The 25,614-nt window shown below is 41.5% G+C and overlaps 2 protein-coding genes across 5 annotated transcripts in view; one reads left to right on the top strand and one right to left on the bottom strand.

Annotated features, from left to right (window-relative positions):
* Positions 1-392: 392 nt before the first annotated feature.
* On the bottom strand, positions 393-25,325 carry SLC25A46 (solute carrier family 25 member 46). 2 transcript variants are annotated; one of them, XM_058656320.1, is made up of 8 exons: positions 25,202-25,325; positions 20,625-20,667; positions 19,537-19,594; positions 17,565-17,642; positions 15,359-15,459; positions 6,961-7,017; positions 5,269-5,326; positions 393-1,210 (listed from the first exon to the last, which is right to left on the bottom strand). In XM_058656320.1, the coding sequence occupies exons 1-8, from the start codon at positions 25,305-25,307 to the stop codon at positions 632-634; spliced, it is 1,080 nt and encodes a 359-aa protein (XP_058512303.1). In that variant the 5' UTR covers positions 25,308-25,325; the 3' UTR covers positions 393-631. The 2 variants fall into 2 exon arrangements, with proteins under 2 accessions (XP_058512303.1, XP_058512302.1); XM_058656319.1 differs by lacking the exon at positions 25,202-25,325 and adding an exon at positions 24,218-24,630.
* The window catches only part of TMEM232 (transmembrane protein 232), a 151,226-nt gene continuing 150,222 nt past the window's right edge, over positions 24,611-25,614 (top strand). For 2 of the 3 annotated variants that reach the window (XM_058656318.1, XM_058656317.1), the window contains exon 1: positions 24,611-24,755. In XM_058656318.1, coding sequence (XP_058512301.1) covers positions 24,709-24,755 — 47 coding nt within the window. In that variant the 5' untranslated portion in view covers positions 24,611-24,708. The remainder of the gene's footprint in view (positions 24,756-25,614) is intronic. The other variant, XM_058656316.1, reaches the window with a different exon arrangement.

The raw sequence follows: 25,614 nt of genomic DNA, 5'->3' as shown, positions 1-25,614 counted from the left end.
GAAAGCACGATTCCATTTTATGCAATGATCTAAGAGTACAAAATTTATAAAGATTAAGGAAATTCCAAGTTAAATGTTGGTACATAATGGTTTTATACGATACGTATGTATATCCATGAAAATGGTTACATATAAATGCAAATTGGAACCCTTGAATCCTTATAGATTGCTAAACCCAATACTCTTAGTCTTTTTCAATGATGCCATGACTGATTTTCTTAAAGGTCAAAAATGATACTACAATAACAATCTAGAAGGTAAAATAAACATATAGCAAATATTACGGTCAGAAATACATTCTATGCTATGACATTTTGTTTACACTGATGATAAATTTTTGCTTCTGCTATCATTTTTACTTCAGCATTAAGTGCTATGCTAGCTAAAAATGCAAATCATACAGGTTTAACTTTTATTGAGCTTCCAAATAGGCTTGATCCAAAAGAAGAAAAAGAACATACATGTCATTTAAAGGCAAATGAAGAGTCCACATAATGAGAATGCACTTTTTCTGCCAGCTTCACTTTTCACTCCAGCCTGCCTCCCCAGTCTTTCATTTTATGCCTCACAGTTTCATAGCACATTGTCCAGATTTTGTCCTTCTGGACTAGCCGGTGATGAAATCTAAATCTCAAACACTATTTTGAAGAAGTGTGGAGTAAATAATTTTGGTAATCTGTAGGACAGCTGCATGCAGTGTATACTGTATTAGAACAGCACCAAACCCTTTATAAAAACCAAGTACTCCTTCTTCCTGCCTTATGGTGTTGATGCAGTCTTTCATCCCCTCATACTGTGTGTTAATGGGAAGCACCTCATAGCCAAGGTCGGTGTTGTCAATGATTGTGCGTGTTCCTTGGATGTGAAGGCGGTGCAAAACTGTTTCCAGTGGGTAAAGTATAGCGTCAGAGCAAAGACTGGCGGCAAAGTTGGCAATAAGTTCTGGAAAGTAGGCATCCAGCATACTCTGTACAGGGCTTGTGTTCTCAGCGACGTGGCTATTGTACGTCTTTCTCTTTAGAATCAGCAGAACGAACTTCTGAATGATGGAGCTGATGACGTAGTGGAGAAGGCCGTGCAGCACTGTGGGGAAGACCAGGGAGAGCAGGGGCAGCAGCCGCTTGCTGTGAGGCACTCCCAGGCCGATCACTCTCCCAATGCCTTCTTTGATACATTCCAAAATGCCAGTGTTGTCTCGAATTATTTCACTCTGAAATACAAGAAAAGAGAGCAATCGTAACATTTGCCTATTTTACTGTACACAAAAAAAGAACTCTCAGTACCTCTTAATCCTGATTTATTGACTGGAGAGGAGACACAAGAATGGTCTGCAGGAAGCAACTGTCACGTAAGTTACTGGATTATTTGTCAAATAAAACCTGATAAAAGAGATAGCAGGTCGAGAACTATCCATACAGAGGTGAGGGGATGGCGACTCTTCAGAACTCATTTGGAAAAGCATCAACCGCATATGCCCAATATAAATTTAAATGCCCCCTCTACTACTGGTCACATTCCTACCAGCAGGCTAATTTTTCCTGTCAATTAGCCATGGAAAATTAATACTATCTAATTTTTAAAAAGAGTTGTATTAAATTAAAAGGAGGGGAAAAAAAAAGAAGAAAAAGGCCAGATATCCAGTAGATATTAAATAAATATTAGTCAGTGTTATCACCTGAGATGTCTGCTTATTTTTCACAATTTCAGAAACCCGAATAACAAACTGGGTCATAGAGATTGCAGAAGTATGTGAGGAGAAGCACAGAACAGCCCCAGGTCACCTGGCTGCAGCACTGACTTCACAAGAGCAGTCAAGGCCACATGAAAACCTCAGGGAATCACTTCTAAGACTCTGGCTTCTAGTTAGATGAGAAGGTCTTAAGCAGAAGCTGGATACAATGCAATGCATGAGTTTAAAAAACAGTACTGGCTGTTGTGCACAGTCTGGCAGAGGCAGAAGTTAAGAAATCAGCTGAGAACAAAGATACGGTGGGTTGGACCAGGAGGAGGCAATCAAAGCAGAGCAGATCAGCTGTGCTGGTCAAAGTCAACAAGACTTGTTGGGGAAGTGCACCAGGGGTGTGACAGACAGGGACAGAAACATCCCCAGGCTGCTGGCCAGAACTGACAGGAGGGAAATGACTATGTTTCACTGAGCTAGTGTAACTATTTCAAAGAGAAGACTCCAAATTCAGAAATGTTAAACACGTAAACTCCAATAGAGCCTACGGTTTAGATGACAACGACATGGTTCAAGCCGCACAGACCATAAATCAATCTCTAGTAAACAGGTGGTACTTAACACCGCAAGATAATCCCACCAGCTCTCGTCTTCTGCTTTCCTTGTGCCCATAGTGTCCTTCTGCATATCCATGCTGCTCTCAGATATACAGAGAGGAGGAGAGACAGAGAGGAAGATGTTCCATCCAATGATTCACTACCCAAGTGATCACATCAGCCAGAGCTGGACCGATCTGAAGCCAGGAGCCAGGAACTTCCTCTGGGTCTCCCATGTGGGTGCAGGGTCCAAAGGCTTTGGGCCGTCCTCAACTGCTTTCCCAGGCCACAAGCAGGGAGCTGGATGGGAAGTGGAGCTGCCAGGATTAGAACCGGTGCCCATAAGGAATCTTGACGCGTTCAAGGCAAGGACTTTAGCCAGTGCGTCGGGCTCCAACTGTCATTTCTTAGTATGGCCTTAACTGCCTCTCCTCACAAATGACACATCCCTTTTACCTCTGCTGCTTTACTTCTGCTTCTGTAGTATTTGGCACCACATAAAGGACTTTACATGAATTACGTATCTATGCCGGTCTATCAAGACTGGAGGTGCTATAAGGAAAGAGGATTCTTTGCTACTGCATTATTAGGGTTTACAATGGCCTAATACATGTTGGCACTTTAAATAGTTGATGATTTTTTTTTTGAAAAAATTAACCATTAAGGAAAACTAGCTGAAACAGTGAAGTCAGCATGCTGCAGGGTTACACTGTTGTTACAATAAAGGGTAAAGCAGGGGCTGGGGAGAAGGGAGGAGGCTGGGAGGGGAGAGCCCTGAGTCTAAGGAACTGTATCATGAAAAATAAACATTTAGAAAAAGTAAAGTTGATCAAAATAGTAACAATACTATTTTGAGAAGTTTCAATACTGGGGAATATTAGTATGAATCCTTATTCAGTGAGGATCCAAGCACTGTAACTTAAGAGCACTAATCCGGAGTGAGTACACAGAACGAATTTTTAATCCTGGAAACTAGAACAAGGATTCTCAACAAACACATTGCTCACTAAGAAACCCACGTTCAAGGCCTTCAGCACTCTTCAGCAGACAGCGTGCAGAGACAAACAGCGCTCCCATCAGAGCTCCCTGGAAACGCAAGGCAGCACTGCGCCCAAGTAAGAAAGAAGGCATAAAGGACAGTCGCATGCTGGAGACCTGCTGAAGTCGCAGTAAATACATTAAGAGCAGAGACACAGATTCAGTTTGCTTTGTCATCAGAGTTAAAATGATTCTTATCACTAAATGTGTTCTTCCAGGACGGAAAGTATAGAACCAAACTGAGTGCGTCAAGGAGCGAGACGTAGGGTGTACACAGGACAGTGATGTTCAAGAGAGAGCAGAGGCCGAAAATGAAAACAAACAAACGAAAAATCGTTTAAAAGGCAGGTAAGTAAAAGCGGAGTGCTGAAAGTAGGAGCTTGGGAGTGGGAGACACAAGGGATAGATACTGAACAAACACAACCCTGTCCCACAGCAAAGAGTGCTTGTATGACTAAGACTTATAAAGCTTCATGAGTTTGTCACAGGTCTAATTTAGGTGCAGAAATGTGATTCCAGTAAGAGTGTTTTTGAAACTAATACTTGCTTTCCTCAAATCTATCACATGCCATTTATTTGTCCTGAAATGATTATGTTCTCGCTATTTTCCTCTTTTGTTTAAAGTGATAACTCTGTAAACTCTAAAACATCACACAAAAGAAACAGCATTTACTATGTGATGCCGAATGCAAGGGGAGAGTATTTTATATCGCAGGATATTAACTTCAGGCTACTCCCAGCAAAACAAACTAAATAAAACAAAGATCAACAGTGGGGCCAGAAAAGAAAATCAGTAGGAAACACAAATTAGAAGAAAAAAGGCTTAGCCATACAGGGTTTTTAAAGAAGGATACCTGTATATATTTAAAAAAAAAATGATGGTAAAAGACCTGTGCTGAAGATAGAAGAAAGCTTTATAAGTAGTTCGGTGCTGTCACCGGTAAAGTTAAACGCTACCTTCATACTACAGGCTTAGCTCGCCTGCATCAGTTCATTTAGAGTTGCCGAGTGTAAGGGCATAGGTGATCCTGAATGACATTTAATTCAATGAACCACAAGCGCCACCATGTGGCTAAAAGTAATAAAAAATTTAAAATTCTAGAAATTGCTTTAGATGTGTAGTTCAGTAGGCCCTCCCTTTGCTCGACTTCGGCATCCATGAATGCAACAAGAGATGAAAATGATTAGTAGAGCTGTACTGACCATGTATAGACTCTGCTCATTATTCCCACGACAATTCATTATAACAACTGTTCAGCCAGTGTTTATTTTGTATTTGGTATTACATGTAATCTAAACATGACTTAAAGTACACAGGAAGATGTTACGCAGTTTACATGCAAATATTATGTCATTTTAAATAAGTCATTTGAGTCCTCACAGATGTTGGTGTATCCACAGACGGTCCTGGAGCCAATCCCATAAAAATACCAAAAGGGATGAATGTGCTCACCACAGGAAATACTGTATACATTCCTTCAGAGGTGTATTTCAAAAGGATGGTAACAAATGACCTGTGGGTACCACGGCTTGAGGTCTGGATGATTGTACATGTTTATACTGAGACAATGACTTACTATTTTACCGTCATGTAAACTGTGATGACCTCAGTTCTATCAAGAACTTGCCGGAAAATGTTCGTATTCACAGCAAGCTTCAGCTTGGATTCTGAGCCATCCGAATCAAAAATACAGCTAATATATTTTTAAATTATTCTTATAATTTTTAATAATTAAAAAGAGAAAAATGTGACCTAAATTTGGAATGGAAATATACACACCAGAAATGTGATAAGTATGTGGCAACTGTGAAATAAGCATTTAAGAAGATATCTATCTAAGCATTTAATAAGATACTATCTAAGCATTTTTGCTAAACAGACATATAATATACTGAATATCCAAAAGATATTTAGTTACTAAAAAAAAAAAAGGACAATAAAAAGCAGCTCACCTGTACTGTTTCAATTAGACTTGCTGAATAAAAAGGCATTGCTATTATATAAGTTAGGCTGTAGAAAACAAAACAAATTTATTAAACAATGTGCTTATACTCAAATGTTTAGTATCTGCTCTAATAATATCAACATAACACACTCAATTTAGTATGATCTTAAGGTTTTCAACTATGAGGGGGGTCTTCAAAACGTTTACAGAAAACATTTCAACACCATTTTGCATCAAAATGAACTTCTATTTTTTTTTTCTTGAATTTTCTGAAGTTCCCTTACTGATACCGAAAGACACAAATATAGACCATTTATTCAACAGAGATGAAAAAAATAATACGGTGTATCCCGCAAAGTGAACATTTTATTTTAAAGCACCAAAGTAGAAACTCAATCACGATTCACTGTTTGTCCACCTGTGCACTGCAGTCGACCTATAAACCTGATAGTGCGTGCGTTCTAACTGGTCTACTTGCCACTAGCACTCTATTAGCATTACCTACTACCTTGTTTCCATCCAAAGGGCTAACACCAGCCTTCAGTGCTGAGTAAAGTCCCCTAATCACTACAAACAGATACTATCACCAATACTTAACAAGTTACAATCTTGCAAGCATACATAACATGGTTATTTCAACTAATATCAAGAAAGGACTTGCCTAAGGCCTAGTATGTCCTGGTTCTCCAGTTGAATGGGACATAATGGGACGATTCATCATCAGTTTTAACGATAAAAATAAAGGTTGAGTGTCCCTGATCAAAAAGTCTTAGGACCCGAAGTATTTTTTTTTTTCTTTTGGCTCTTGAAATTTTTGCATACACATTATAAGGTATTTTAGCAATAGTATTCAAATGCACAAAACAAAATTCATATATGCCATCACTTCATACACAAAGCTCAGTTAATACTTTATATCACATTTTTAGTGTATGTCTTGACTACCATGAGCCACACAGGGTCACCTATTGATTTTTCCATCCATGGGCACTCTGATTGGAGTTCCATTTCAAATTTTAAGAGTATTTCCAATTACAGAACTAGACTTACAATCTGTAACACCTGGGCCAGATGAATTGAAAACCTGTACTACATTCTGAAGAACATAAGAAAACATTTTAATTTGATGATTCCAATCTATCAAATTAGTAAGATTATTTAAAAGTACATATGGTATTCAACATTTTAAAAAGATTTTTATTTATTTTTATTGTAAAGTCATATATACAGAGAGGAGAAGAGACAGAGAGGAAGATCTTCCACCCACTGATTCATTTCCCAAGAGGCCACAATGGCTGAAGCTGAGCCCATCTGAAACCAGGAGCCAGGAGCTTCTTCCGGGTCTCCCACCAAGGGTGCAGAGTCCCAAGGCCCTGGGCCATTCTCTAATGCTTTCCCAGGCCACACGCAGGGAGCTAGATGGGATGCAGGGCTGCCAGAATTGTAACCAGCGCCCTTATGGGATTCCGGTGTATGCAAGATGAGAATTTAGCCTCTAGGCTACCACATTGGGCCGGTATTCAACATCTTATTTTTACAATCTGTGTCACTTGTACTTTGAAGTTCTACTTGCACAAGTATTCTATTGTTCTAAATTCTTTCATTATATTTATTTAAATTTTTTCAGTTTTAAAATAAAATTTATGACTTTATAAAAATTAATGGAAATTGTCAATGAAAGAACCACTTTGATACTTACGATTTCAGTAGAAGGTGTTCTCCTATTTGTTTAGGATTCCATTTGTGTGAAACTTCCCTACAACATAAAAAAGAAACTTAAAGTAAGAGCCATATTAATTTCAATGATCCTATTTTATCCTATTTTTCAAAAAGATAACCAGATTCTAATAGTGTTTTAACATCAAGACAAATACATTCTAATGTGAAAATTTCCCCTTCTGGGACATACTTCAAACAATAGTAGTGGTTAAAAATGACAAAACAGCACATTAGTTCTTGCAGGTGTTGACCAGATGACTCTGCTAGAACAGGAATAGTTATTCCTTATTTAAAAATAAGCATGAATATAAATTTGCAAAAGAAAGAAAAAAAATGGGACTGTGATGCAATGACTCAGTGGCTAAATCCTCGCCTTGCACATGGCGGGATCCCATATGGACGCTGCTTTGTGTCCCAGCTCCTGCACTTTCCATCCAACTCCCTGCTTGGTGCCTCGAAAAGTAGTGGAGGATGGCTCTAAGCCTTGGGACCCTGCACCCGTGTGGGAGACCCAGAAGAAGCTCCTGGCTCCTGGCTGGCTCAGCTCTGGCCGTTACAGCCACTTGGGCAGTGAACCAGCAGATGGAAGATCTTTCTCTCCAAATCTCCTTCTCTCTGTAAATTTGCCTGTGCAGTAAAAATACATAAATCTTGAGAGAGAAAAGAGGGAGGGAGAGAGAGGGAGAGAGAGAGAGAGAGAGAGAGAGAGAGAAAGAGAGAAACGATAGGTTGGAAAAAGACTGGGCAAGGAATGGAGGGGAAACAAAAAATTGGACACAGATATGAGAGACTTAACAAAGTCTCTATGAATAGCAATTTCAAAGTCAGATTGACATATCAGTACTACAGTTGTTGAGGCAGGCTTTGAGCCATGACAGGCAAAACTGCTGCTTGCAACATCAGCTCCTGTATCAGCACCTCTCAGGTGTCAGGCACGGAATCATCTCTATTCCTCACAGCAACCATTTCTATTCCTCATTTCTACATGGGAAATACAACCAGCCAGCGTCTGTAACTTCCCCAGTGGGACACTGGCTTCTGAGTGGCTTCAGCCACTGACATCTGCACCCTTTGCCTGCTCTGACTCTGCTCTCATTTGAAACAAGAGGGAAATCTGTGTAGTAGGCAGAATAGCTGCTGCCGTGCTTGTCTGACAAGGAGGGAGAAACTCAGAGATACCAGGGACATTAAAAATTTCAGTTCTAGAACCAAGTCTAGGTTTCTGTGCTTCTTACCGTTTTGATTATGTTTAGAAACTAGCAGGATTTAAAAAAAAAAAAAGGAAGGAAAACAGAACAAAGCAGGTGAAAGGGAGAAAGTTCTATCAACAGAAAAGCCAAAAGGGGAAGGTAAATAAGAACACAGAAAAATGGAAAGGCCACCCAATTCACCCTGGCCACCCAATCCACCCTGGCCACGGCAGGAAACCATGAAGTCCTCTATTTGAACTGAGTGAAAAGGCAAACTGAAGGAGATGAAGGAATAAACATAATTTATTACAAAGGTAAGGAAAATTAAAGTCACTAACAAGCTAAATATCCTAAAAAACAAGCCCAGCACAATTACAGTATGCAGAGTATGCAAACTTTCGCACACTTCCTAACACCTGTGGACAACTGAACAACCATTCCTGATTAAGATCTCAGAGAACCAAGAAAGCAACTCTGAATAAACATGAAGGTCTGGAATACAGCATACATAGCTGAAAAGATAGCCAACGATATTGGAATGCAAAAAGCAGAGGTCTAGCTGAAAGTTAGTATTCAATGACTGTAAAGCACAATACATGCTTTGTAAATTCTCCTGGAACTGTGACTATCCTTACGCCTCAGAAAGCACTGCCATGGGTCCTCATGACGCTCAACTTCAGCATGAAAACTATCATAAACACGACGGACAGAGAGCCTATGGCTTACGTTTCCAGGGCTGAGCCACTTCCTTGGATCTTACAACACTGATTATTACTGCTGATGCTTAAGATCATTAAGATTAAAAAAAAAAAAACTGTGACAAATATTTAGAATCAAGTACTGAGAAAATAATTGAGATTCTTCCTTGTATCTGTTCTCTACATTATAAAATGGATAAAACTTGGTTTTAAATCAGCAATGTTTAAGTAAGTGCTTTGGGGAAGAACATTAAGTGTAAGAACTTGTTATGAAACCTTTTATGATTCAATGCCAAATACCAAATATGAAAAGATAGTTTAATTCATTATTTTGAGATAAACTGTCCTTGCAAATGTGACAGAAAATTTAGGTGACTGGAATACCCTTTCTCTCCATAGTCTAAATTTCCAATTGGCAAACTGGCAACTGGATCAGAACGAGTACAGGTCTCTAAACTGTACCCATGAACAACAGAATTCCAAAAGAAGTATGTGTCTAATCAGTCTTTAATTTTTCCATGGCCAATTAGCTACTCTTTTAATAAACTACTTACCTCAACACATCCCAAACTACTCATTTCCCCATTATCAATCTTTACTGAAAACACTCCAGTTATTTCCATGTCTTCACATTTCCCTCGGAATACACTCTTAAAAAGCCCTCTACTCCACTACCTTATAGAAACACTCTTACCATGGCTCCCATAACCCCCGTGTCACAAAGTCCATTGTGCAACTTTACACTGTGGATCTCACTGGATACTTTCAGCTGTCAGGTGTTGCTGGCCCTCTGTCCTTTCCCTGTTCCTCACAACCCAGTTCTTCTTCTTTTGGGTTTTTACCATCTTTCTGGTCCCTCCTCCAACTGCAGGATCTTTCTCAACCCGGCAATCATGTTGTTGAAGTTACAGAAGGCTCAGGCCTCTTCTTCCCTCATTTCATATGAAACACTCCTTTAAACCACCCAACTGCATTTACCTTCAGTTAAGGCTTCAAGTCTCTATGTTAACATAAAGTCACCTGCCTACTGACAACTCTAGTTGGATAAAAGACATGGAAATGAACTGAATTTTACAAAATCAAACTTTACATATCTCTTCACTCTTTACTCTTTGAGTGGTCTCTCCTTGAAGCTGTTAAACAGAAATCTATTGCATTTGAGGAATATTTCATTGTGTTCAAAATAGCCTGTGTTTACAAAGTAAGTGCATTTTGAGGAGTCACTGGGAGGAAATACTAAGACATTTACAACCACACAGGGCAGAGGGTTCTGAGCTGAAGTGGCAAATGGAATTTGTGAGAGAAAACCACACAGGTAGTAACCTTGGTTATAGGAGGTCCCACCTGAAATTAATGATAGGGGAACACACACACACACACACACACACACACTCCCGCTCACCCCTAAATGAGAGTCATTCAGGGAAAGGACGGGGGGAAGTCTGGCAGTAGATGACCAAAGATCAAAGATGATGAACGCTCCTGTCTCATACACATCATCTTAGAAAGTTATAAAAAAAATAGTAACTTTTGTGAATGAATGAGTTGACAGATTTGCTGTTTTTCTCTGTGATGGCATCATAACCCAAATGAATAACTAAATGTTGGCAAACCATTATTCTTCTATCTAGTCATGATGTCAACTTAAGAAACTCCAGCTTAACAGATCTCAGAACTTACCCACTTCATAGGACAGCTTCTAGAAATTGCAGTAAGTTGCTGGCTTGATACCTTACTAGCCACTGGTTTTCTTTACCCCAAGAAAGGTCAATCTTGCTCAAAAATTAATAATTGTTTTAAAGACACTTTAAACTTTACCTCAGTAAATGGTTTCCTTTGACATCAAGTTATGCAAGTCAAAATCCTAGGTGCTGTCACTGATACAATCTTATCTTTCATCCACTACTATTAATTTATCACCAAGTTTCACCAATTCTACTCAGTTATCCGTCAAAATTATCCATGTACTCTCGCCTCAAAAGTTACTACACTGGTCCTAGTTATCATCATTTCTCATCCCAATTACAGCAGATTTCAGATGCCTTTTCCCATGTGGGTATTCCTTTTCTGCTACAGCATAACATCTGACGTCATAGTTCTTGTTTAAAACTCCTCAGTGTCGTCCAAGTGGCCCACAAGGCATGCTGAATCTAGCTCCAACCTACTTTTACAGAATTATCTTACTTACACCTTTCTCAGTTTCGCCTTCTCATTGCAATCAACTGAGCCTCCTGTGTTACCTGAGTCCCCACGCCTGCTACTTCCACAGCATTTCTAGACAAACCAGTCTGTTCTACCTATTCACCCACATCTCAGCTCAAGCATGAGGTTACTAAGGACATTGTTCTCATCTCCTTATATTCTCACAGGGGCCAGTGCTGTGGCATAGCTGGTAAGCACAGCATCCCATGTGGGTGTTAGTTCCAGTCCTGGCTGCTCCACTTCTGATCCAGTTTCCTGTTACCACGTGTGGAAAGCCAGCAGAGGATGGTACAAGAGCTTTGGACCCTGCACCCACATAGGAGACTGGGAAGAAGCTCCTGGTTCCAGGCTTCGGATTGGCGCAGTTCCAGCAGATGAGGCCATTTGGTTAGAACTGGATGAAAGACCTCTCTTAATCCTTCTTTGCAACCTCTGCTTTTCAAATAATAATAAAAAAAACTCTCACAGAAACCATATTCTTTTCCCTCAGAGAACAAATTTCAACTTTTAATGACTCACTTATCAGCAGTATTATTGTACTTGACATATTTCTTACACTAGGATTAGGAACTTTAGGTAACAGCTACCTCTTGTTTCTTTCCCTTACTGTCATCCTGATTTCTAGAGTAGGACCCAACACAAGAGCTGGTGCTTAGGAAATGTTAGCTAGGTAAACAAACGGCAAAGAGAAACACAGACTCACACAATTGACAGGTGCATATGTCTAATGAGAAAGAAAAGCGACAATTTTTTTTTCAGAATTTTATGTTTTCCCGTTAGTAATTCTGCTTCTCCTTTCTTATAAAGTTGAAATTAATGCTACTCCTTCATTTCTGTCTTACCTGTTCAGCAGGCTTCATTACCTGTTTAACACGTCACTAAAGAGATGCCTAAAAGTGCTGTAGCTAGCACCTGAAACAAATAATGCTTTGGCTGCAGGGACAGGCTGAATTTTAGAATTTTTCTGATTTTGAAATATTTGCATAGAAGTTACCAGTTTAAAATCCCTAACCTAAATATCGACAACTTGAAAAGATTGAAATCCAGTCTTGGACTTTTTATATTAGCAATGCTCAAACACATATTGAATTTCGCCATTCTTTTAAACAAAATATTGTGCATTTTATTAAATTTGTATACATTTTTGCTTTTGTGGAAGGACCTCAAGAATATTTAACTCCAAGTATTAACTGTTGACTTTACAATGTGAAAAGAAAAACAGTGTGGCAAAGTTGGCCAAACGCAGACATTTAGCTTTTTAAGGATAAGAAACTGTTAGTTGATTAGTATTTATTTTGTTTCTAATCTCTTAGCAAACTTGTATTTAGGGGAGGTCAAGGTTATGAGGTTCTTTGAAAACATTCAGATTGGAAAACGGCTTACTACCAACTTCTCTGGCCTCCATTTCCTTTCCCACAAAGACTAAATCAGAAGACTGATTACTTGTGATGTCCTAATGCATATACTTTCAACTATTTCATTTCTTAAACAATCTAAAAATCTCACTTTACTGAGGGCTAACTTTCAATTAATGAATCATTTAAAGCCATTGACAATATTCATGGACTGATACAGAAAAACAGAGTGCCAATAAGCAGAATCAGTCAGGCCTAATTTACCTAACTTCATGATTTCCAGTACTATTTATTATATTCCTTCCAAGATTTCCTTATTACTTGTCACCATGACTGTCCCAAGCGTCTATCACTCTTCTCTTTTTGATGACCCTAATGCTTACCCGTTCACCAAATAATCTCTCATGCTTTTTTCACACAGGACAGATACAGAAACAAATTTCCCTAATTTCCCTATTCTTTCCTTCTGAATATATCTGCAATTCTCACTTCTCATTTTTAGAAAGATTTCTTTGATTGATTTCAATGGCAGAGTTACAAAGAAAAAAAAAATCTTCCAACCGATCCAACAGATGGGGCTGGGGCCAAAGCCAGAGCTTTGAACTCCCTTTTGGGTCTTGTACCTGGCTAGCAAGGGCCCCAGTCCTCTGAACATCTCCTGCTGCTTTTTCCAGGTGCATCAGCAGTGAGCTGGCTAGAAAGTGCAGCAGCTAGTACTTGAATGGAGCTTATTTGGAATACCAGCAGTTTCCCAACACGCTGCATCACAACACCAGCTCTAAGTTCCTGATTTTGATTTCTAGGACACCGCAGGCCTCACCTTGCTGTTATTTTTTATTTGTTTAGATGCCTTATCTCTTCTTTGCTCAACTAACTCCTCCTCCCCGCCCCCACCACACACAGCATATATATGTGCCCACACACCTGCCTAGCCTCTTGGTTCACCTACAGTCACTTAGTCCATACTTTTTCCTTAGCTCATGGCATTCATTCCAATACTTCAGCTGCTACTTCTTTGTCACTTGAAGTGAACCCTCTGTTTGGAATGTGCTCCAAAAATCGAATTCATGGTTGCAACTAGCTATTAGGCATGTGCTCTGGATGTCTTGCAAGAATCTCAAACTTCACTGAAAGTCATACCTTCTTCCCTACTCCTACATGCTCACCACGGATTCTCCACCTTCGTTAACATCTTCCAGGACAGACGTCCCAGTCACTGCTGACAACTCACCGTGCCTTATTTCCATTCCCAAATCTAACTGTCACGACGTTTCAGAAATGCTCTCTAGTTCAGCCCCTTCTATTCTGTCCCCTAGTGAGGAACCTTCCCTCTCTGGCTTACATTATTATATGCATCTGTTCATCACAGTCCATCTTTTTTTTCCTTTTTCAAATACCATATGAATACATCCTTGAGCAAAACACGTACACATTAAAAAAAATCCTACATTCCCAACCCCATAAGGCCTTACAAATGCCCAGTGATACTTTCATTTAGTATTTGTTTGCTAGTATTACAAAATCCAGCCAGCATAAGACCCCTCCGTCTGCTCCCCGAACTGCACAAACTCTGCATTACTGCCTGTGCTTTTTCTTAGAATGAGCTTCTCTGCCAGGTTAACTGTTCTGCAAAATTTAAGATGTAGCTCAGATTTACATTATTCCTGTTAATCCTTACCAATAATTTCAAGTATTCTTGGGCTCTGAGAGGGACTTAGCGCGGCACCAGTCACAGGATATAGTATAACGCAATTCCATTTGCTTCCTTCATCAAACTGACCACCTGCTTCCACTCCAGCTCTCCTCGTACGGCCTGGGAAGGCAGCTGAGCATGGCCACTCTTTGGAACCCTGCACCCATGTGGTAGACCCAGTTCTCATCAGCTTAGCTCTGCCCATTGTGGCTATCTGGTGGGTGAACCAGTGGATGCAAGACATTCTGTCTTTTTTTAATATTTATTTATTTTTATTACAAAGTCAGATATACAGAGAGAAGAGACAGAGAGGAAGATCTTCCGTCCGATGATTCACTCCCCAAGTGACCGCAACAGCTGGTGCTGCGCCAATCCGAAGCCTGGAGCCAGGAACTTCCTCCAGGTCTCCCACGTGGGCACAGGAACCCAAAGCTTTGGGCCATCCTCAACTTCTTTCCCAGGCCACAAGCAGGGAGCTGGATGGGAAGTGGAGCTGCGGGGATTAGAACCGGCACCGCATGGTATCCTAGCACATTCAAGGCGAGGACTTTAGCTGCTAGGCCACGGCGCCGGGCCCAAAATAAACAATTCTTTACAAAAAAAAAAAAAAAAAAGAAGAAGAAGAAGAAAAGAAAGAAAAGAAAAAAAGGGTACATGCCATGGCCCAGTGGCTGTATCTTTGCCTTGCATGAGCTCAGATTCCATATGGACAACCAGTTCTTGTCTCAGTTGCTCCACGTCCCATCTCTGCTTATGGTCTGGGAAAGCAGTTGAGGATGGTCCAAAGCCTTGGGATCCTGCACTTACATGGGAGACCCAGAAGAAGCTCCTGGCTTCTGGCTTCGGATTGGCTCAGCTCTAGCCATTGTAGCCACTTGGAGAGTGAACTAGTGGACAGGAGGTCTTTCTCTCTGTATTTCCTTCTCTCTGTAAATCTGCCTTTCCAATACAAATAAAAGAAATCTTTAAAAAAAGAATAGGAATTGCTCACAGATTCCATTTGTTTCTAACTTAGCCATTGCTGGTACATAGCAGTAGCAGTGGAAAAAATTCTCTCAACGATACTGAATCAAGAAGCACTTTCATTACCACAAATTAATTCAATAAGTTATAGTAGCAAGTAACTTATTTCTTACTTCTTTCAACCACTTTAGACAAGTTTCCAGATTCAAATTTAGAAGCTATCATATTTTACTAGAACTTAATTGTAATTAATTCCAGGAAAATGCTAAAAAGGTACCTTGGCAAAGGTGTGAATTCACTAATTATGCCTTCTGCTCCCAGCGTGACTCCTTGGACAATAAATGTACTTCCCATTCCTTTCCACAGGGATCTTGGTCCCTAAAATGAACAAAAGTCATTATTATTTCTACTGATGCCTAAACATGAAAACAAAGGTCTTAATAAAACTTGATATTAAGCATCTACTGAATGTTTGAGTAATTCATGATTCTAGCAAATCTCTTCGTAGAGAAACATAACTGAATTTCATAGTTTTAATATTTGCTATGTGACCTATATTTAGCCCGGGATGAACATTTCAATATCATTAACGAACAACTAATTTGTTACATTTTCTCAATATTTACAAGTCCTACCCCTTGAGTTATTCTTCAGTATCTCAACGTTTCCGTATCTCAACCTTGACCCAACCAGAACTACTCAGACCACCCTAGTCACTTGCCTCTCTACTGTGTTTCCTAACTCCATGTATAGCAGCTTCATCATCCCATAGTATAAATCATACAGCATATTAACAAATAATACAGTACAACTTCAAAAGAAACAAGCAATGGCGTCTCAGGTAAGCAGCTGATCTCCGTTTTGTCCCAGTCTCCTGGAAGCAATATGTCTGTCTTTCAGCGACACAAGTCTATCTCTGTATGAGCAGATACAGCTGGGTTATTATTTTGCTCATTTCAGCAGCAGGTCTTTCTTGAACCACAAAGTATGCTAGCGATTCTGTCATATCAATACGTTTGGAGCTGCCTTTTCAATTTTTAGATGCTATCTGGTATTTTGTCACATAAACACGCTGTAATTATTTCACTGGTACCCTACTGACAGAAACTTACCATTTCTAATCTCATTGGTATTTACAGGGCCACAATGGCATCTATAGTTATAGGTACAGACATTATATATACATTTGTAAATATACACCCGTGGGAAAAGTTCTTAGAAAAAACACAAATATTTTAAACTTTAATAGATATAGCAAACAATCTAAGCAATCAAGACACTTTGCTCACTGCTGAAATCTCTTCAGTGGTACTCTTCCAGCTTTAAATATTAATGTGTGATTCCTTGAAGGTCTTTACGTTCTGGATCCTGCTTATTTCTTTAGCCATTTTCCCATCTTTCCCTTACTCTTCAATCCCTGCCCCGATTTCCTATATAGTACTGCATAAAGTCCATCCAGGGGCCAGCCTGTGGCACTGGCACCCACCCCGTTTCCTGTCGCGGCTGCTCCACTCCCAACCCAGCTCCCTGCTAACGGCCTGCACAAGCAGCAGAGGATGCTTCAAGTCCTGGAGCTCCTGCAGCCACGCGGCAGGCCCAGGACCTCCTGCCGCCTGGCTTTGGGCTGACTCAGCTCTGGCCACTGCAGCCATCTGGGCAGTGAGCCAGCAGATGCAAGATCCCTCTACCCCTCCCTCTCTGTTCATCTGCCTTTCAAATAAAAATAAAAAACCCCCTTTTTAAACTTTTAAATCCATTCCCAGTCATGGACTGCCCTGCTCTTCTGCCTTTACATGTCTACTTTAACATCTTTTCTCTACATTTATCATGAGCAGGTGGCCTTCTTGATAGAATAAAACTCGGGTGTCTCTCTCCCCAAAGATTTTCCTAGTCATACTGCAGTCATAAATCCCACTTTTACTTAGAAAATGTGTACAAGAGAAAACCCTCCACTGGTTTACACCCTAAATACCTAAGTGAGAATTGGACCAGGCTGACACTGGGAGATGGAACTCAATCCAAGTACATGAGCCATCAGCACTGACTCCCACAGTGCGCACTGGCAGGAAGGCAGGTCAGGAGCCAGAGTGCTCTAATGTGGCTTGAGGCCTCTTCACCAGTGTCTTGACCAACTTTGCTAAATTCCTGCCCCCAAGTCCCAGGTCGGCTAAGACACTTCTCTTCCTTACAGGGATAGCATTTTACATCTCTAACACTGCATCTATCTTACTGCACCACAGCCTTAGTTTTAATATTCATAATTAAGCTGTAAGCCTCTTGATATTAAAGATATTATCTGCTACTAGTTTCTGACAGTATTCACTGAGCTAATTAAATTTTGGATGAGTCAAGACCATATTACTATGCTACTTAAGTTTTTCTATAACAGATATTTTATGAATCGAATTGAAGGGAATTATTCTTGTGATATTCACAAACGATACTTATTATATACTTCAGCAAAATAAACAAGCAATATTCACCTGAGTTTTGTTCAAGCTGTACATAATATTGATGACTGTAAATGGAGTGAGATGATAATGCCGAGCATGGTAATTAACCTGCAAAAACAGCAATTACACAGTATTTCCTTTTTTATTCTGGTTGTTTTGCCAATAAATAACAAGGCCATAAAAATATAAAGTACAATTCAGTTTAAACAAAATGTCAACTCTAATGTCAAAATTTTGCAAACAAAATTACTCTTGAGAGTGTTTTAAATAACCTGTTAAATTTATAACCTATTGAAACTATAATACATATATGGTTACATAATACAATATGTATATATATATATATATATACACATATGTGTGTGTGTGTGTAGATTATATAACAAAGAGGTGTTTGAGACTGTTTCCTTAAACACCAGAATAACATCTTTAACTTGTGCTCACTTTAGGCAAGTATTTATCAAACCAAAAGTTGCAACCAATTGGTAACTTATCAATCAGTTAAGGGTGTTAAAACAACGTATACAGGACCTCAGTGCAGTATTACCACCATGTGAGATATGTCTGGACCACACTGCTTTCCCGCACACACACTGTTAACGCCATCAATGGTGTTTCTCAAAGCATACATTATTTCCCAGTTGCTGAACGGAAGCAGATTTGTAATAACTTACCACTCTTTGACCTCTATCAGCAAACAAACATGAAAAAAATTAAACTGCAAACTAAGTTACATTCTATCAGCATTGACCACAAGTGTGGTCCAGTGATCCCTGAGGGCCTCGACCAGCTTACAGTTATCTTCCTGAAGATACCAGGGCATCATTTGCCCATGCTGACCTTTTCACGAATGATGGTAATAACGATGGTGGGTAACACTGTTAGCTCTTTAGTGCAAATGAAAAACTGTACTTTCGTATTTAACTGTATTTTATGTCCCATTTACACCCTTCATGGAGCAGTAAAAACTGTAACTTTGCTGCAGCTTGCCCCATGAAGACATGGTATCTTTTTGATTAGGCTCCTGAGAACTGCATAAAGCAGCCAGGAGACTGTCAGGAGGAAAAGCACTTGTATGATGGAACTACAAACTAAACTAATGGCTTTTCAAAAACACCATTTTTGCTTCTAAAATCATAGGCTACAGTTACTCACTTAGACTAAGTATGGTTTTAAAAATGAGTCAAGAGTGTAATTTAAAACTAAAAACCCCTGCATTATTTGTTGTTGATAATTTCAGGTATGTAAGTGAATATCAGAATTTTATAAAATCTGTATCCACCATCAATGGCTTCCAATTCTTACTGACTTTTTCTATGGGATCAATGGTGCTTTTGCAAAGATGACTTTTAGCATTATGACCTGAAACATAAAATACAGAAGACCTATGTAACTCAGAAATTCAACATTTTTCAGCAAGAAATAAAGAATTCAAAAAGATCTCTCACTAGATCTTAGAAGGTAACCAAATACAATGTGAACACCCTTTAGGAAACCAGTACTCAGTGCGTTTTGATACAATTTCAAAACAGAATACCCAAAATATCTGAAAAGACATAAAATATTCTTCCTGTTTTCATTTGCATATATCCACAGATTGGGTCCTTTCTTTCCTTTCTCTTATTTCCTCTGCAAACACTGTCCAAAAGACTAAACAGAGAAGCAAATAAGAGAACACAGATAACTCCTGTTATGCCAGACACAGAACATTTAAAAAACTGTAAAGCAGGTATTTTTCATAAAATGCAATCTGTCAATATCTAGTAGATTTTTAACTGCGAAAATGGCAAACATCAGATAAGATCCACATAACCGAAGTTCTTCAAAATTCTAAATAACTAAACATTTTAACGATGTTTTGAAATCAGAATGTTTGAGACTCTATTAAGATTTCAGAACACTCCAATGCAATAACTATACACTTTCATATCATTTATTGGAGGTTTGCCACTTACATCAGGGATAGCCCAGCACCTCCCAAGGTCCCAGAGACTCCATTTACCTGACACTGCCGGCGAAGGACAATGCAAGGATGGGCCAGTACATTTTCTGTAAAAAGACTACAGAAAAATGATTAGACATGTTTGTGTCCATGCGCACATTTCACCTGTTACAGATATGCATCTAAAATTATTCTTGCCCTCAAACCATGAATTACTTTTTTCTCCACTCTTCAAAAAAATCCTAAAAAGATTTCAAGTACCTAAATATATTTGTAAACGATTCCATAAATAATCAAATAAAATATGAAAATAAAGAGTAGAGTTAGCAAACAGAGGGAGATAGTACATAACACTTAATTTCCAATTTTTAAAGAAAATCTCCTATGAACAAAATTAGCATGAACTTCATGCTAAACATGTTTATCTACTCGACACTTAGATGTGATAGCTTTTTAATGACTTCGCTAACTGACTTCTGAGAACATTCCCTACAAAGTCATCATGGCTGTGGGCTTATGCTCCAACAATGACACAAAACACACATTAAAATAATCTCAAATGAACATTTAAATAGCGTGAGATTAAAAAAACTAATTGGCAGAATAGAAAACACAGATTTTATATTACCTTAACATGTTCAGATTTTATGCAAATTACAGGGCTCAGGCACTAAACTTTTTAAAATGATGAAGATGATGAAGTTTTGAAAAATTCAAATATATTTGAAACTGGTATTCACTGAAGATCACAATAATCAAGACTGGTAACTTTCCTCAACCAAAATGATCACAGAATTAAAAATGTGCAGTTCTCACCAACCAAATTCTGGTTATGAGCAAAATCTAGCCTCTATGCTATCAAATACCTTCTTAGCATTTCAATGCTTAGAAATCTGTGCAATTATTTTTGGTGAAATCTCCTGTGGGTGATTCATAAAGTTTGTTACAATCTCCATTACAAAAGTTTTTAGTGTTTTTAACACTGAATAGCTCTTGCTGGAAAAATACCAAGTTACGGACTTTAAGTAATGATTTCTTTCTGTGAAACATTACTCAATATTTAATACACTGCTCTGAAGAAACCTAAAGAAATACTATAAATTAATATTCTAAAGAGAAACTCTTTAAAAATCTACATAAATTATTACCTTGCAAGTCCAATACCAAATCCAGCAAATCTATTCAACTGTTCTGAAATGAAACAAAAAATAAGATAACGCATAACCACATTTAGACTTACTGTAAACCTCTCCCGCTGTTCACACAGTGTTCATTTTACTATGAAAGTCAAAGTCTGACAAGGGCCAGGGAAGTAACCTGAGAGAGCGAAGGACACTTTGGAACTAAGGCAAGCTGCAATGTACAGAGCTTTTAAGGTGCATCAGATCCTTAAAAAAAGTTCACTTATTTTTATTAGAAAGGCAGTTTTACAGAAAGAAGCAGAAACAGAACTATCCTCCATCCACTGGTTCACTACCAAATTGGCCACAAAGGCCAGAGCTGAGCTGACCTGACCTGAAGACAGAAGCCGGGAGCTTCCTGAGGGTTTCCCACGTGAATACAGGTAGTCAAGGCCTTGGGCCATCCTCCTTTACTATCCCAGAGAGCTGTACAGGAAGTGCAGCAGCCACAACAAGAACCAGCACCCACATGGATGCTTGGTGCTTGCAAGGGATAGGATTAGCAAATTAATCCACTGTACCAGGCCCAATACATCAGATCTTCAGTTCCAATTCACTATTGCCACATGAGACTGTGGGCCTAGGGTTTTTAACCTGTGATTTCTTTTCCAGAATGACAGTCATTTTTTAAATATAAAATCATCCCCCATTTAAGATTTGGCAACTATTTCAAACAGTGTTAAACACTGCATGGATATTCAACAAATATTCAAGGATGATTCATTTTCAACTCTTTTTTTTTTCAAAGATTTTATTTTTTTTAATTGGAAAGGCAAATTTATGGAGAGGAGAGACAGAAAGATCTTCCATCATCTGCTGATTCATTCCCCAAGTGGCCACAAAGGCCGGAACTGAGCCAATCCGAAGCCAGGAACCAGGAATTTCTTCCAAGTTCCAAGGTTTTGGGCCGTCCTCGACTGCTTTCCCAGGCCACAGGCAGGGAGCTGGATGGGAAATGGAGCAGCAGGGACAGGAACTGGCACCATATGAGACACTGGCACTTGCAAGGTGAGGATTTAGCCACTGTGCCTATGCTTTCAATTTCTGACAACAATCATTTACATTTTTTTCTGGGGGCGGGGGTCAACACTGTGGCCTAGCGATTTAACCTCTCACCACCTGCAAAGCCTGCATTCCACATAGGTGAAGGCCTGTGTTCTGGCTTCTCCATGTCTAACCCAGCTCTGAGCTGGTGGCCTGTAGAGGTGACGCATGGTGCTCCAAGGAACACCTGGAGAAAGTGCCTTGCTGTCATCCACCCATTTCTGACCCTTGCATTGGTTTGGGGAGTGAGCAAGCTGATGGACACACAGTCTTTGCCTTTCAAATAAATAAGAATATTTTAAAATTTACTTTTTCCTTGGCTGACCCTGACTGAAACTTAGCTGTCATGCTAAGTAAAGCACACCTCACTGGCTTTCAGAGAGCAGCTGTACAACACCGAGTCGTCTGAACACTCAGGGTAACCAATGGGAGTCAATGCAGCTCTCCCCTCCCTCATCTCCAGCCTTCCACAGCAGAGTAACTAAGACTGACAGGACCCTGTATCTATCCGTGCTGAGGGGATTTCCTGTTGTTACCTGGGAAATGCAAGGCCGGGGACATTCTTAGCTTATGTCAAAGAACAAAGTCTTTCTCCTCAACTAAAGAAACCATAATGGGGAAGCAACACAATCCCAGGTCCCGGGGGACCAGCCACCAAGGTAAACACAGTACGCACGAGGGTGTGCTATCTCCAGCTTTTGCTCTTTCAAACGAGGCAATGGCCTCACTACTAAGTCAGACCACGGAAACAGCGCCTCACCCCCAAAAGGCCCGCACGCTCCTGGAAAGCCTCCATGCCTAGTTCAAGTGCTTCTTCTTTTCAGCTTTTACCGTGTTTGCATTAACATCGTCCCAAAGTAGTAACAAAAAAATGCCTCTGACATTTCTGGAGGGGGTTGGCTGTGTAAGCCATAAAGGGTTGCAAAGTTACATTGGCCGGCCTTTTAAACACCTTGCCTAGCGTTTTTGTAAAGGAATTCTTTTCCTGGGAGTAACTTAGGAAAACATAAAAACAGAAACTTTACTTCCTAAGAAGGTATCCCAATAGTAACTGCATGCATTCTTAATTATTTGACTACTAACTTGCAAAACCTTTGCAGGACCCTTGTGGGTTCAGGCTGACCCAAGAGAAAGGTACCGGCACGACACTGGAAAAGTCACGGGCCTTCCCTCACACTCTCACTTGTTCACCTTTTCACAAAATCATTAAAGTCTATTCCTCGTGGTTTATTCAAGTCAAATTACTCTTGCACTTCATATAAAAGGAATGTTGAAAAATCTGTACATCATGCAGTGTTTCCATTAAGATAGGTGCGTGGCAGGCCTGGTTACAACGGCTTGCCATGTCTGGTGTTGTGGCTGCTGTGTGGCGTTCCGAGCCACGTCCTGCTAATGCTCCTGGGACGTCCGTGGGTGATGGTCTAAGTTCCTGGTTCCTGCCACCAGAGTGGGGGACCTGGTGAGCTCCTGGCTGCTGGCTTACACGTGCCCGTTCAGGCTGTCGCAGGCACTTGAGAAGTGAACCAGTGATGGAAGAACTCTTTCCTCTCAGTCTCACTTTCAAAATAAACACATTTTTAAGAAGGAAGGCTTTTGACATTCTACAGAGATTGCCAGTTCTGTTATGAAACTATAGCAGTGCTTCTTACTGCTACAGGGAGTTTTCTGGTCTGAAGAGGAAAAGCAGCAGGAAGAAGCACAGGGAAGCTAATGTCTAGATTTGGATTAAAAGCACGCACATACAACTGTCCTGCTTAAAAACGTAACTCTTTTTTTTAGCTAACTCAATGTCCCATGCTGTTCACAGCAGGTGCTAATTTATTTCATACCCATGTAAAGCCTCTAGCTTATTCCTCCACACACATCTTAAAGATGGGAAAAGACAGCTCCAGGGGTCCAGCCGATGAACAGCAAGTTGAAGTCAGAACCCAAACCTGCCTATGCTGAAAGGCTTCTCTTCAAACAACACGTTCAAGCAAATGCCTTCACTGAAGCCAGAAAAACACAGCCGCCGGCGTGGATTACCTAACAGTCCCTTGACGCAAGCTATAGCATCCAAGATGCCAAGAGCCCTGCACATTCCCATTGCGCACCCCACGCCCCACAGCTCCAGCAGATGTCCTTTCTGGAGGCGATCCCGAAGAGAAGGGTACATTTGTGACCGGTAAAGGGAGACGCTGCTTTCAGAGGTGCCGCACGGGGAGGCCGTGAAGACCACCGGGCTCTGCAGGCCACCCCTGCAGCTCGGACCGTCCCCACACCTGGACCCTGGGTCCCTGTGCCCTCATCGCTGCTTTGGGCCTGTGCACGGTTCCGGGGTCCCCGTGCCCTCGCCACTGCTCTGGGTCTGCACACGGTTCCGGGGTGCTGCAGGACATCCCCGCGGCTCAGACCCTTCCCACACCCCGGACCTGAACGCGGCCCTGGGGCACTGCAGGACGGTTCCCGGGCCCTTCAGGACACCCCCGCGCCTCGGACCCTCCCCACCCCCGGACCCCGGGGTCCCGCGCCCTCACCGCTGCTCTGGGCCTGCGCTCCGCCCGTGCCGGAGCCAGAGCCGGGAAAGGGCTCCTCGGCGGGTCCCTCGCGCGGCGTGGAGGCCGAGTGCACACCGTACGGCGGGCTTTTCTCGCCCCAGTGCAGGTTGCGGCTGCCCGGGATGTCGGGCGGAGTCGTCACCCAGTGCCCCAGCTCCGAAGCGGAGCTGAATGACCTGGCAGGGAAAGCGCCGCCAAAGCCCTGATCGTCCCGGGCCCCGCCCCGGTAGCCCAAGCCATCGAAGCCCTCCGGGCGGCGCGGGTGCATGGCGGCGAGGCAGGACGAGCAGGGCCTCCTCGGGGCCCAGCACTCCCGGGGACGGCGACCTCGGGCCGCGCGCTTCCCTGCCCGGGCCGCCGCGTCCGGGGACTCTGACAAGCGGAAACCACGCTGAAAAACCGGAAAACGGGCGAGCACGTGATCACAGGCTCTTCCGGTGGGCCTGTAGAGACTGGGTTGCTAAGGAGGAATGGCGGTCACCCGGGGCGCGACTTTAAATTTGATGTTAGGGATCAGGTGAGCAGCGAATCAGGCGTCCGTGAAACGCAGTATCGAGGACTCCAGAACAGGGCTGGGTGTAGGAGGTGGTACGACCCTGGGTGGCGCAGTCGGGGAGCAGGTGTCTTGTGAGGGAGTGGCTCACGCGAGCCTGGACTGATGGTGTCTCGGTCCCCTGGGCTCCCTGCAGCCGCCGAGCTGCTGGAGGCTGAAGGTTGCTGGGTGTGGGTGACGTCTCCTCTAGCTTTGTCTCCGGCACTGGAGGTGTTAAATAAAATTGTGGAGACCTGGTTCCTCGCATGGAGCGCCCGGCCAGGTAACTGGGCTGCAGGCGAGGGAAGCCTCTGTCAGAGGGCACCCACACACAGAACTGCACTCTCCCCTCACCACTGGATTTAGGAATAAAGATGGGCTCCCATTTCGGGGGGACCCCGGGCTGAGCCGCTGAGACGCCTGCTTGCTACCTGTCTTCCTGTGCTCCATGGCTCTGGGGGCGGCGTCTCTCCTCAGGTCTCCCCGAGTCCCCCATGGGTTGTGCTGTGTCCCCGCTTCCCACTGGACGCCCAACATTATGAGGGCTTTCAACAGAGAACCCTGACGCACCGCTGGTCACCTTGGGCAGCTCAAGCTCTATTTAAAGGGGTAGTCAACTTCGCTTGGAGCCTACCGGCAGTCTCACATTTACTTGAAAGAAAGGGAAGACGTTGCAAACGTGTGGTTCATAAAAAAAAAAAGAAAAAGAAAAAAAGTAACACCACATAATTTCATGTCCACATCAGGAGATAGGATGAATTATTAAAAGGAGCCACTGAATGGCCAGTTCGAAGGTGGGGTGGAGGGGATGTAAAATCATTAGAAGCTTTCTGTCAAATCCCAC

This window comes from Ochotona princeps, chromosome 28, assembly GCF_030435755.1.
Source record: "Ochotona princeps isolate mOchPri1 chromosome 28, mOchPri1.hap1, whole genome shotgun sequence".
Lineage (NCBI taxonomy): Eukaryota > Metazoa > Chordata > Mammalia > Lagomorpha > Ochotonidae > Ochotona > Ochotona princeps.
Note: the sequence above shows the minus strand (reverse complement) of the source record. Positions and strands in the feature narration are given on the sequence as shown.

Bases quoted from the DNA above. Each gene is read 5' to 3' on its own strand.
- SLC25A46 (XM_058656319.1), bottom strand. From the start codon at position 24,506: ATGCACCCGCGCCGCCCGGAGGGCTTCGATGGCTTGGGCTACCGGGGC. The intron at 19,595-20,624 runs GTAATAATTTAT...ATTTTTCTGTAG, and splicing joins TTTGGTATTGGACTTGCAAG to TCTTTTTACAGAAAATGTAC. The intron at 5,327-6,960 runs GTAAGTATCAAA...TGTTTTCTACAG, and splicing joins GAACACCTTCTACTGAAATC to CCTAACTTATATAATAGCAA.